This window comes from Pelmatolapia mariae, linkage group LG18, assembly GCF_036321145.2.
Source record: "Pelmatolapia mariae isolate MD_Pm_ZW linkage group LG18, Pm_UMD_F_2, whole genome shotgun sequence".
Classification (NCBI taxonomy): domain Eukaryota; kingdom Metazoa; phylum Chordata; class Actinopteri; order Cichliformes; family Cichlidae; genus Pelmatolapia; species Pelmatolapia mariae.
The window spans coordinates 30,640,222-30,654,407 of record NC_086243.1 but is presented as its reverse complement, the minus strand read 5'-3'; the positions used below and the strand labels follow the sequence as shown (position 1 = coordinate 30,654,407).

Here is a 14,186-nt window from a genome sequence, read left to right as displayed (position 1 = left end):
CTTTGCTCTGAAGGGAAACAGATCTCTGCTCTTGTGTTTGGTTACAGCATGCAGTAACAAGTCTGACCCAGTTAAACTTTAATAGTTTAACTTTACTTGGATGTTTGAAATTTGACAATCAACACTCAGCGAGTTCATTCTATATTTCAAAAACTTCAGCAAAGTTTAGGATGCTGTGATGAATAAAAATAAATGACACTTTATATTTTGACATTTTCTAATCTTAGTTCATTCTCACACTTACAGAATGATGCATGGGAACAACTGCCTCCACTAAAACAAACCTATGTTCAAATGAGATTATGATAATTTAATAGTAACAAATATTTAAATTTAGCAATAACAAATGGAGATCTGTCAACAATCTTTACAAAAACAAACAAACAAAACTTTATTTTGTAGTCTTTCCTGTGTACACAGTCACTGTGGATTTTAAATAAAAACATCAAGATGTGCTTGAAATGAAAACTTTCAAGATTAATTCAAAGTTTAAGTAAAATTTTGCTTCTACTGTTTAGTACATATTACAAAGTATCCATGTCAGTAATTCATTCAAATGTATTTTTGTTCTTAAACTGATCCAGTAAATGTAATTTTGTCTCACCTACTTAACCGAGTATTTTAGTTGTTTAACTGTCATTATAACTAAACTGAACATCCAAAGCTTTTCTCACTGCAGTTTTGTTGTGCAGTTATAGCAGCACTTTGAATCATCCACAGTTTTATAGAACTGTCTGTTGAATTGTTGTTTTGTTTGGTGTGATGGTTCCTTTTTTAACAATTAAACAAAAAAAAAGGTTTTTGTTATTGATTAAAATATGATGAATTTGATTATGTATTATTGATGCAAACAAGGAATTTTTTTCACACTGAAGATATATGGTAGACATAGGAGTCACTTTTCATGCTCTTAGTTTATCCTTTCATTTAAAATCTTAGTGGTAAAGATCATCATAACTTTATGTTAACTTTCATGTACAGCTTAAATGTTTCACTACACTGTTGTCAGCAAAGATTACACAGCAAAGCCAATTAAACTTGAAGCTAAACGACTGTTCAGTCCTCTTTTGGAAGCAGTCTTTAAATGGAGACAAGCATTAAATGTTGAAATAAACTGTATAACCACCAGATGGCGATATTAGCTTGTAAGTAATAACGACCTGAGACACAGCTCCTGATCTAATGATTATTTCATGGTGAGGAGATCCTCAGACAAAATGAACTTAAATACAGATTAATAACAGTTTGCTAAAGATGGAAACTCACTGCAAGGACAGAGTACTGCGTTTTTTGCACTTTGACATTTTTGTTTTCACATTGAACTTGAACATTTTTATGTTATTTTGCAAATTCTCCTATTTTATATATTTAAAGAAAAAACTCAGGAGAAATTCTTTGGTAAGTTAAACATTTTTTGCCAATAAAACTGTTTCTGAAGGCAAAGCCAAATATTCATCCAATTTCACTACCTGAGAAACATTCCCCACAGCAAACAGGTTTCACAAATTCACATTTCTCAGCATTCTCCCAAAAGTCTTTACACGTCTCTTCTGTTAATCAGTGTCTAAAAGTGAATTAACACTTTTAAGGTGTATTGCTACTCTCAGGTGTCAGTAGTGCAGCAGGCAGAGACATTGACTCAATATGCAGATACTCATATTCAGAAGTAACCCTAAAACACAGCTTTATTGCTGGACTTGCAGGCAACCACAGTAAAAAGCCATTAACTAGGCATATACTAGGAAACTAGACTACAACACAGACAAGACACACAGCAAGGGTGAGCTCATGACAAGGACAGAAGGAAAGTAAGGGCTTACACACCTGAGACAATCAGGGAGATGGAAAACACCAGGGAACACAGGTGAACTAAATCTGACTAACGAGACAGACGAAGCAAAACTGGACATACTCACAGGAGACAGAAAACTAACAAAATAAAGCAGGAAGTGACGCACACTGAGACTCAGACATGTGAGCTTGATACTGGAACTGGGGAATAAACAGATCCAGAGACATGACAGACACAGGAGACAAAAGGACAAAACACTGATGATATCAGACAGATGACAACACAAAGATGAGACAAATACAGACTAGATATGAAAAGGGGACAGACACGAACACAAACAAGAACCAAAACCTAGAAGCATAAGCAACAAAACTCAGAGGCTCTCAAAGACTGAACATAACTATTTCATAATTCTGAAAAATGAATAAAATGTCCAACAAACTCAAAAACCTGGGTCAAATTCCAGGAGCATGACAGTCAGACATTAACCTTTTTCAATGAAAGGTATTCTGTAAAGTTCAGTTTTCAGATTCCACTTGGTGAGTCTCTTAAAAGCACCTGAAGCTAACTTTAGATTATCTTCCTGTTTCTAGGGCAGAATGATGGTCTTGTGTTATCAAACCTCAGGCTGGTGCCTCCAGTGTCCATGCATGCAGAAGCTTCTGGTTCATGTGTCAAACCATCCAAAACAGGAGTTTCCAAAGCTGCCGGGGTGCAGTCTGTTCAGTGTTTCATGTCATCCCTGCAGAGCCAGACAGGAGCACCAGGCCTCCTATTTTCAGTCAAGGAAGGTGAGACAAAACCAGTAACCATAGTGCTCTGTGTCAAATATTTTCTATTCTATTCTTTCTATTCTGTCACTGTGTGTTAAACCTGTGCAGGGTGAACGCTGCCTTTTGCCCAGTGAAACCCGAGGTTGATGGATGTTACTGAGTATTACTAATCATGTCACAGAATCTATAAGACAAACTCATTTTACACTGTGGGCCACTTACAGGTAACTTTGATCATAAGTGGGCTGGACATGTGAAGCTGCACGATTAATGTGTAAAATTAAAGAAATGTTCTGATTCCCCAGACTGTCCTGTAATTATAAAATATAACGTTTTTCATTAACTTAACAATAGTGTCTTATTTTTCAATGAATCCACTATAAAAAAGAAAGAAAGAAAAAGAAATGAACTACAAAATTAGTGAAAAAACAGGAACTTTAATTTAATTGTTTAACCGTCACCTAATGACTTTGGTGTAGTATGAAAAGAAACTAAGGGGGATTCTTTATAATGTCAAGAAAACCTAAAATTGTTGTTATTATTATTATTATTAGTAGTAGTAGTAGTAGTGATGAATGTTAAAATTCTATGCATTTCACATTTTCCAGTTTTGGAAGACTGATTCTGGTCCCCATGCCTTATGTTTAAAACCTTTGTTATAAGGTAGCAGTCCCCAACCCCCAAGCCACGGACCGGAGTCGTTTGGTACCGGGCCGCAAGAGTTGAGGCTCGGGTGTGAAATGTATGCTTTTCAGGGTTTTATCGTTTTTTAGCATTATTTTGTTATCGTTTTTATCGTTAACTCGGTTTTCCTGGGTTTTTCACGTGTGTTATGAATAAATCTTCTTTTTTTCGGTACCGGTACTAGTTTTATTTTGTTGTATTTATCCGTGACACCTTAAAGGCTGGTCCATGAAAATATTGTGGGGCATAAACCGGTCCGTGGCGCAAAAAAGATTGGACCGCTGTTATAAGGGATCTAAATATAATAAATGAGGAATAATCCTCGCCTTTATCAGAAAAAATTATATTGCTATACAACATGTACAGGTACAATTTAATAAATTTTAAAATATTTTTTTGCAAAAAATAAGACATCAGTGAAGTGAAGTTATATTGTATAAATATAAAAACATGCTTGACATAAATAGAAATTAATTACAAATACGTTATTCCTCCAGCCAACCTACAAAAATACCTTGCAGATATTTTAGGCCCCCTGCAGGTCAAAAAGGATGTCGCCTTATAGGAAAGTCTTATTTAGTTAATCTGCTCTTTATTTTCTCAATTAATCACTTCACCGGCTGGTCTAAGGAACTGATCTGTTTCATCCAGCCTTCAGTGCAGTACACACTCCAACATGCACAATGAAGCAAAGCACTAAAGAAAAGCTGCAAGATTGAGATTTGAGGAAGCAGAAATAGAGAAAAAACTATTCAAAACTATTCAAACAATAAACTCAGTCATTAAAATTGAAGCAGATTAATTTTCTTGCTGTAAATTAACTGATTCATCTCATAATCATTTGAACTATTCTGCTGTTTTTGTTTTTATTGAATGAACTGAATTAGACAGAGCAGGTGAATTAAAGCAAATACTTTCCATCTTCATGTATAAGCTTTAAACTGGAGATGTGCTGATAGGACTGGAGGAGAAAAGAACTCGTCTGTAGTCTGTGGCTTCTGACTCTGACAAACTCTTTGTGCTCCAGGAAAAAACAGATGTTTATACCTCTGGAGTCCTCAGCCTGAACTGAAAGACTGAAGATTTGTTTCATAAAACTGAGCAGGCACTGAGTCGTCTCCAGCTACGGTACATTTCTCATCTGCTCTGAGCTGCTTCTCAAAAGCCTGCTGATGGATTCAATTTCCTTTAATTGTAGCTAAAGGCGCTGACTTTTTGTTGGATGCAACAGGCGCGATCTAAAGCGACTGTTGCAGTAAACGCCTTTATTTTCCATAAATCTGCAGACGTTGAGCTGCAGCCGTCTGCAGAGGCACAGTAATGTTAAAGCTACATCTGATAAAATGAAGCGTTCACAGCAGCAGCATGGGGATGTGCAAAAGTCTCCTCAACTTCTGCTTCAAAACTTTTAATACTCAGTGATAAAGTTTTATTGAGAAAGTGACTTCTCAAACTGGGTCACATTCTTTTCTTTTTTACTTTAAGTACAGCTGCATGAAAAAAGTTATTTATACCTTATTAAGTATATTTTACCGCTTTCTGATTGTAGCACAAAAACAGATTAAAGATAAAAAGAGTCATTTATGTGAAATGACAGAGACAGATACCTTTTTATAGGCTCACTGTATTATTATCAGTTAAACCCAGCAGCACTGTCACCAAAGCATTTGCTCATAAAGCTCATATGATTGTTTGGGTTTTCTCTGTTTTCTGTATTATTGTAGGTTCTTTACTTTACAATAGAAAAGGCATTGAGGCAACTGTAGTTGTGATTTGGTGCAATATAAATAAAATTGAATTGAATTGATAATGATTTGTAAAAAAAAAAAATCTCTTAAATACTTTTTAAGTTACTTAAAGAACATCAATCTCTAAGTAAAAATTAAACTCCATAAAGAAAAACAACAGATTTTCAGTCGTCTGGTTCATCACGACAGGTTTGATGAGCCCTGTGGTGTTCAGGTGTATAATGTGGTGTGGAGGTGTGTATGCAGCAGCACCGCGGTCCTCAGCTGATTTGAATTTCAAATATGTGTCTTGGGCATAACTTTGTTTATGGCAGCCTGTGTGATTCATGCTGTATTCACCTTGCACGCTAAGGTGCTGGCCAATTAAATCACCAGGAAGGCCGATGAACACCCGGCAGGCTGCATAAAGTTTGATTAAAATCTGCTGCAGAAGATAACTGTGAATTCTGACAGCCAGTTTCACATGTCAGGGTTTCAGTCACTAAAGACTGACAATAAATGGAAATGTCAAATGATTCATTACAAGGAGCTGCCAACTTTAGAGGCTGGTTAATCGTGACAAATCTTTTCCTTCACTCAGGTTAGCTAGTAGATTGTGGCTCAAGCAGCGAACACATGTTATCTCTATTCAGACTTTCCCCAAGTGTTCTTTATTTCTTTGCTCTTGCTGTTTCCTTTTATTAAGCAGCTTTAATCTTGTTCCAGCTGTGGTTCAGGTGGTACAATTGGTACCAATCACAGGGTCAGTGGATTGGTCCACAGTTTCCTCCAGTCCACATGTCAAAGTATCCTTGGACAAGACACTGAACCCCAAGTCCATCAGCGTGTGTGTGAATGTTGGCTAAAGCCCTCGGGCACAGATAGAAGTGCTGCATGAATGTGTGTAACTGCGTACATGAGACATGTAGCAGAAAGTGCTGTGAGTAGACAGGACCTATGCAAGTACGACACCATTTACAAACAACCAATGCTTTTAATTTTCACTTTTTTCACTTTCATTGTGTTTTTATTTTGCCAGGGTGCATGCCTTATTTTCTCCCATCCAGTGTTATGTTGAATTATTCATCATTCAGTCTTATGTGGAGTTCTGGTCCAGAGATAATAATTGAGGCCAAACGCCACTTTTAAGATATAGGGTATAAAACTTTCTTTTTAAATAAAAAGGGCAGTGATGCTAAACCATCCTTTAGTTATGCTGCTATCTCCTTAAATCTGATGTTGCTAGCTATTTCCCAGGCTAACTGCTTGTTCAGTTCCCCAAAACAAACAACCACTGAGGCACAACTCAAAGTTAAAAATGTGCTCTGATGAAATGATCAGTTTGGCTGGACTCTCTGCTGTTGCAATAAAGTTTAATGTCTTAACATCCATCCATCCAGGGTTTCTGGAGATTAGAGGATTTAGAAGTTAGCAGTGAAATAACTCGATAAAGGAGATTCCATGGTCTAGTACTTTTGAAACAAACAAACAAAAACATGGAAAACCATCAAAACTTTGCATGAAATGTAAGGAAAGTTGTGTGTGGTCATTTATTTCTTTGTTGTAAAAATGCTTCTTGGCAACAAATCTTATGTCAGTTTACCTAATATGACATATGCAGTAGCAAATAATAACCTGTGGTATGGTTACACTTCTGATCTACATGCAACTATACAAACATGTCAGGATTATTATATTGACTGCTTGATCTAATGCAGTGACAACACAGAGGCCTCAAACCTCTCACAATCCTGGATCATTTGACCAGCGTTTTCAGTTTTGTTGTGTTTTGACGTCATTTTGTATTATGTTTCATGTTTAAGTCGTCTTTGGTTAAGTTGATTCTCTAGTGCCGAGGTTGTCCCTGTTTAGATTTGTATTAGTTAGTATTTCCCCCTTGTGTCTTTGCCCTCTGTGTCTCCCTCTGTGTGGCTGTGATTGTCTTTCTTGTGAGTTCTTGCTTCCCTCATGTTTCATTCTGTGTTCCGCTTCCTGTCATGTTATCCATGTTTCCCAGTCATGTTCTCTGGGCTGTGTCCAAATTCAAGGGTAGCATGCTTCGAAGGACCCAACCTACCCGGTCCACATAGGGTGGGTCCTTCGAAGGCCGGGTAGGCCGGAAGTGAGCTGCTGTGAAATTGGACAGTCTTCTAGCCTTCAGTAAAGTCCAGACTCACTTCTGTGTTCTTCCAGTCGCTAGTGCCAAAGCGTGACAACTTTAAAATGGACCCAGAAATGTCGCAGTGCCTGAATGATTGCTGGTCATTCATGCACATTTACTATATTATATAAAATATGTAAACCAAATCTCTTTGAAACTTATAGAAGAACATTTTCTATGTCTTCTTATTTTCTATTATTTATTTAATCCTGTAACTGATTTGTGTGTATGGCCCTGGAGTGTCCTCAGGGAGAGAGGGAATTAGGACAGGAGGCAAATCAATACAACACAACAACTCTTAGTAATTGCATTTATTAACTTGTGTTCTTAAGAATTATCTTCTTGATATCACACATACATACTATTTTAAGTAATCCCATTTCTTTCTGGACAGCAGGGGGTGACTTTCCCCTGCAGGCCAATCTTCTCCAGAATTATCCTGATCACACAAAACAAATAGGAGACGAGAGGAAATTGTACAACCACCAGATGGCGAAAGAGTCCCACTGCAACTTTAAGCCATGAAGGATGTGTCTTGATGTTTGCTTGTGATAAATCTGCTTTATGTGAGTCTTTTTCAGAAAGTAACAGTAATACAAATGTAAAAGGAGCCAGTTTTTATTTCTTTATTCTTAGATGTACTCACTCAGGATCAGTTTGAAACCATTGGTTGAGACAATATGTAGTTTAAATTTAAATATTCACCTGAAAGCTCTGAATTATTCACCTGAATGAAATAAATATGAACTCTTTGGAATACTGGCTTCTGAATGCTGAAAAAAAGAGCTTTTGAACTTCAGATAAGATCAAAGATAAGATAAGGCAACATCACAAACACAGACCTTAGAATAAATAATCATTAATAAATATTTAAAACACAAAAAAGAAGAAAAGTTAAACCTGCAAAATTCAAGCACCCAGAAATTGCCCTCTGTACTGTGATGTATTATATATATGAAGATGTTTGGGAAGAGGTGCGGTTATTGTTCATCAGTTTTGAAGTGATGTTCATTATATGTCTTTAATCAGTAAAGTCTCGCTTTGCTAGAAATAAATAAATAATAAAATTGTAAACATGCAGCTGTATGTTAGAAGTCAAAGGGTCCTTAAGTCTTCTGTAAATTGACGGGGATCAAATGAAGGACACAAGTATCTGTTCTTACTCTAATAAATGCTGCTTTAATATCCAACAGACTATTTTCCTTCCTCATCAGCAGTAAACAGCTCGACTCCGTCTGTGCATTTGTGTCCTCCATACTTGTTCACACAGACATCTCAGGCTTGATGCCACGATGCAGTGTAGAAACCTGACAACCCTCTGACTCATGTTCAAATGTTCAAGGACATTTCTCAGGATCATGTATGACCCCTTTTTGAAATTTGGACTTTCATTAATAATATTTGTGTTTCTGAGTCATTTTTGTGGAGACTTCTGTCCAACGTAGTGTCCAAATAAAACCTGAAGCTTTTCTTCACCCTCTTGTCAGATGGTCAGCAACAAAACTCTGTTCCAACCAATGTCTGATAAGAGATGAGACACAGCAGCTGAGTAAATGATCATTTCATGCTGAAGACATCCTCAGACAGAATTAAATACATACATAAATACAGCCTGGTGCCAATAACACAGCTAATTCCTGAGACGCCTGAAGCGGGTCATCCTCATTCCTGCTATCCTCACCACGTTCTACAGGGCACCTGTTCTGGCCAGCTGCATCTCCGTGTGGTTTGGCAACTGCAATGTTGGTGATCTCAGCAAACTACAATGCATTGTAGTTTGCTCATCAGTAAGGCCTCCAGCATCGTCCTTGACCCCTCTCACCCCTCACATATACTCTTTTCTCTCCTTCCATCTTGCAGACGTTACTGCAGCATCGGGGCCCGATCCCCCAGACAGCGGAATAGCTGCTACACTGGTCACTTTAAACTCCAAACTGTCACGGTTCTGGGTCAGTTTGACCCAGTATTTTGAGTTGTTATGTTTTGGTGTGTTTTTGCATTATGGATTGTTTTCTTATTCTCTTTTAGTGCTGGTGGTGGTGATGATGATGATGATTATTATTATTAGCGTTTCATGTTTCTGTTTATCCGTGTTTAAGGATTTGTTGTTTCATGTATTGTTTGAGTTCCATGCGTTGTATTCTGTCTGCGTCTTTGTTTAGTGGTTTCTTGTTTCCTGTTTTATTGTGAAGGTCTGTGTCTCATGTGAGTGTGTTCAGTTCCACTGCTCCTCTGTCTCGTTAGTCCAATTTCTCCCAGCTGTGTCTCCCTCCTGTTGCCCATTCCCTGATTACCACCCTGTGTATATTACCCTGTGTTTTCCTGTGCTCAGTGTTGTGTCGTATCCTCAGATTATACCTGTGTGTTTTTGGTCTCTGCATTCCGTGTTTACTTCATGTTTTGTTTTCATGCCAGCAATAAAGCTGTGGTTTTGAGTTGCATTCTGTCTTCGAGTCCTGCATTTGGATCCTCATCTCCGCCTGCCCGCACACAGAGCCCTGACAGAATGACGCGACCAGTATGGATCCAGCGGACTCATGTTTCGCCTCAGAGAGGGAGTATCTTGTGCAGCTGTGGGATTACTACAGGAGGATAATCCACACTGCGGACCCCTACAAAAGGCAACTGGAGGTAGTGTTCTTTGATCACTTTTTGTCATCCACTACCTCCACTCTCAGTTTTATGGACATCAAAGGACTAAAGCAAATAATTACAGAGCTAAGGGCGAGGCTCTGTTTCGAACTGTTTGGCATGGGCGGTCCAGGCAAGGGAAACTCAACTGCCCTCCTGGAAGCCCTCACCATTTGGGGGTCTCGTCGTCAGCGGCCTTTCCCGCCGATGTTTATAGCCCATTCACTCGATCCACCCTTAAGGAAGAAACTGCACCCTCACCATCCTCACCCCATCACACCTCCACCTTCACCTGTGGTGTTAGTTGAGGCAGCAGTCATGGGGCCTGCAACGCAGTTAGTGGACCTGTCGGCCCAGTCAGGCTACACGGACACGGAGATTCTCCCCAGGGCTTCTCCAGAGGCTGAGCTTGAGTCTGTCCTCTGGACCCCTGGAGAAAGTAGAACCTGGTGGGTTTCAGTCCTCAGCTCGGTTAGCTGCCCAGCAGCCACCTTCAGCTCGGTTTTCAGTGTCCCCTGCTCAGCAGCCACCTGTAGCCCGGTTTTCAGTGTCCCTTGCTCAGCAGCCACCTGTAGCCCAGCTAGCCGCCCAGTCTGTAGCCCAATCGCCAACTCCACCACCACTGTCACTTCAGCTACAGTCGCCCTCTATTCAGTCTTCTGTGTCGTCGCTAGCTCAGTTTACACCCCCTCCACAATCAGCCCCGCTACCCGTAGCTCAGTCTTCAGCCCCGCTACCCGTAGCTCAGTCTTCAGCCCCGCTACCCGTAGCTCAGTCTTCAGCCCCGCTACCCGTAGCTCAGTCTTCAGCCCCGCTACCCGTAGCTCAGTCTTCAGCCCCGCTACCCGTAGCTCAGTCTTCAGCCCCGCTACCCGTAGCTCAGTCACTACCACAACCAGACTTACTACAAACTTTGTTACAGTCCATAGCCCAGTCAGTAGCTCAGTTGGTAAAAGAATCATTAGCTTTATCATCAGTTCAGGCTCCCGTGCTTTCATCCAACCAGTCAGCCATTCATCTACACCCTCAGCCAGGGGTCTCATTACCTTCTGGTCCAGCATCACTCCCTGCTGGAAGCTCGAGTGAGCTAACCCAGCACTTCACGGCTCCCACGCCGCTGTCTGTTTCCGCTGGCAATTCAGGAGAACTGTTTCACCCGTCTGCCTCTGCTGAAGGGTCCGCGGGGCCTGTTCAGCCGCCCGTCTCCGCTGGAGGGTCCGGAAGGCCCGTCCAGTCATCTTTTGTTTCAGCTGGCTGGGTTCAAGACAACCCAGCCAGCATCACTTCCGGTTAGCTGGGGGTTCAGGAGAACCTAGCCAGCATTGCGTCCGGTTAGCTGGGGGTTCAGGAGAACCTAGCCAGCATTGCGTCCCGTCAGCTGGAGGGTCCGAGGAGCCCGTCCAGCCTCCTGCCTCGTCAGCGGGTGGGTCCGAGGAGCCCGTCCAGCACTACGCCTTGTCAGCTGGGGGTCTTGGAGGACCCAGCCAGCACATCCTCATGTCTGCTGATGGTTTGACCCAGTATTTTGAGTTGTTATGTTTTGTGTGTTTTTTGCATTATGGATTGTTTTCTTATTCTCTTCTGCTGGTGGTGGTGGTGGTGGTGGTGGTGGTGGTGGTGGTGGTGATGATGATTATTTTATTATTATTATAATTTCATGTTTCTGTTTATCCGTGATTAAGGATTTGTGTTTTCATGTATTGTTTGAGTTCCATGCGTTGTATTCTGTCTGCGTATTTGTTTAGTGGTTTCTTGTTTCCTGTTTTATTGTGAAGGTCTGTCTCATGCGAGTGTGTTCAGTTCTACTGCTCCCCTGTCTCGTTAGTCCAATTTCTCCCAGCTGTGTCTCCCTCTTGTTGCCCATTCCCTGATTACCACCCTGTGTATATTAGCCCTGTGTTTTCCTGTGCTCAGTGTCGTGTCGTACCCTCAGATTATGCCTGTGTTTTTGGTCTCTGCATACCGTGTTTACTTCATGTTTTGTTTTCATGCCAGCAATAAAGTTGTGGTTTTGAGTTGCATTCTGTCTTCGAGTCCTGCATTTGGATCCTCATCTCCACCTGCCGGCACACAGAGCCCTGACACAAACTGTAAATTGTAAATTCTAATTGAAATGTCTCTTGATCACCTTAAGCTTTTATTTATTTTTTCTCCTTTATGTATCTATTATTGCCCTTTTTTTTTGTTTTTTTTTTTTTTACACTGATCTTACCAGAGCCCCATAGTCTTGTCTTTCTATATGCTGCACTAGATATAGTAAAGATTACAATAGAGTTTCTTTTGATTTGTATATGACTAATACTGTAGTGAAGAAAGTTGAAAGGTCACAGAGCGACTGCTGAATCTTCTGCTCTAAACATGAACTCTGAACTTTGATGCTTCAGGAGGAAAACTGCTTCAGTTATTCTCTCAGATTAGTTTCATATTTTCTGCATCAGATTTGAGTGAGATCCTGGAATGAAGACAGAAGAAAAGACTTTGTTCAAAGTTTGATTTATAGTTAAACCTTTCAGTTTATTCACACAATAAAACATCAACACAATATATGAATTCATTCATTAAAATCAGTTTTTCCTCATTTGTTTGATTTTGACAAACACAAACACACACACATGGTCTGCATCAAGAGAACAACTAGAAGATGTGGAGGTACCACCCATAATGTTTGACTGACAGCTGATCTCTGTGCAGAAATGATGGAGAGAAAATAAAATGGAACTAAAATACAGATTTAAACCCACAATATGAAAGACTTCAGTCTAGTTCAATTTAATTAACTCAGCAGAGTCTCCATAATTATAATAAAACCTCACTCCAGCATAGAGCGGCTGAGTGAATGTGGTCTGGACTCTGTGGAGGAGAGTCATGGTTTCAGAGACGCTGTAGAAGGACAAAATACCTGCTCTGTGATCCAGGTACACTCCTACTCTGGAGGAACGAGGACCTGAGACACGAGTTTGGATGTTGTTGTACAAAAATGTATAACTGTTGTTGTCACAATCTAATGACCAAGATTTGTCATTGCGTCCAAATCCACATTCTTTACCCCCTCCTTTTCTGCTGATACTCTTGTATGCGACTGCTACTCGAACTCCTCCCCCTCTCCACTCCACCTCCCAGTAACAACGTCCAGTCAGACTCTCTCTACTCAGGACCTGCTGCCATTGAGTAAATCTGTCTGGATGATCAGAATAAGACTGTTGTTCATTCATAACTCTTGCTTTTCTGTTCCCCTCTGATAATAACAGCTCTTTGTGTGCTGTGTTTGGATCCAGTGTGATTTCACATGAATATTTTAAGAATCCAGCTCTGGTCTTTGGCTCTGGTGGATCTAACAGTGAAACATCCACTTCAGTGACTGTCAGTGAGATGTTTGTCCATTCCTCTCTCAGAATGTCCTGTAGTTTATCTCTGACCTCTGACACAGCTGCTGTCACATCCTCAAAGTAGCTCAGAGGACGGATATTGATGCTGGATGAGTCTGTAGACTCACTGAGTGCTGACAGTGAGGGGTAGTTGTGTAGAAACTGGATGTGATCCTCTGTGTGTGAGAGCTGCTTCAGCTCAGCATCTTTCCTCTTCAGCTCAGTGATCTCCTGCTCCAGCTTCTCCTCAAGCTCTTTGACTCGACTCACTTCAGTTTCCTGCTGGGATCTGATCTGCTGCTTCACATCAGAGCTTCTTTTCTGGATGAGATGGATCAGCTCAGTGAAGATCTTCTCACTGTGCTTCACTGTTTTATCAACACACTGATTGATGGCCTCCACCTCCTGTTGAAGCAGCTTCACATCTTTCTCTCTGTCCTGGATTCTCTGCTGGATGTTTTGTCGACTCACCTCCAGCTCTCTCTGCCTCTCAGTCCTTTCTGCTGCAGCTGAGACTGTGTCGTGGCCTTTATGTTCATCCACAGAGCAGAGATAACAGATACTCTGCTGATCAGTACAGCAGAACATCTTCATCACCTCATCATGACGAGAGCAGATGTTCTCCTGGAGCTTCTTGGAGGGCTCCACCAGCTTGTGTTTCTTTAATTGAACCACATCATAATGAGGCTGAAGGTGTTTCTCACAGTAAGACACCAAACACACCAGACAGGATTTTACAGCTTTTAACTTAATGCCAGAGCAGACATCACAGGCCACATCTTCAGGTCCAGCATAGCAGTGATCAGCAGGAGCAGCTTGGAGTCCAGTCTTCTCCAACTCCTCCACTAAATCTGCTAACATGGTGTTTTTCTCCAGGACAGGCCTCGCTGTGAAAGTCTGTCTGCACTGAGGGCAGCTGTAGATTTTCTTCTTTTCCTCTCCATCCCAGTGGGTTTTAATACAGTTCATGCAGTAGCTGTGTCCACAGGGAATAGTCACTGGATCCTTCAGTAGATCCAAACAGACTGAACAGCAGAATTTTGTTTGATCCAT

At 40.7% G+C, this 14,186-nt stretch overlaps 1 protein-coding gene across 1 annotated transcript; it reads right to left on the bottom strand.

Moving 5' to 3' along the window:
- Positions 1-12,527: 12,527 nt before the first annotated feature.
- LOC134616183 (tripartite motif-containing protein 16-like) lies at positions 12,528-14,186 on the bottom strand. Its single transcript, XM_063460914.2, has one exon. The coding sequence runs from the start codon at positions 14,184-14,186 to the stop codon at positions 12,528-12,530; it is 1,659 nt and encodes a 552-aa protein (XP_063316984.2).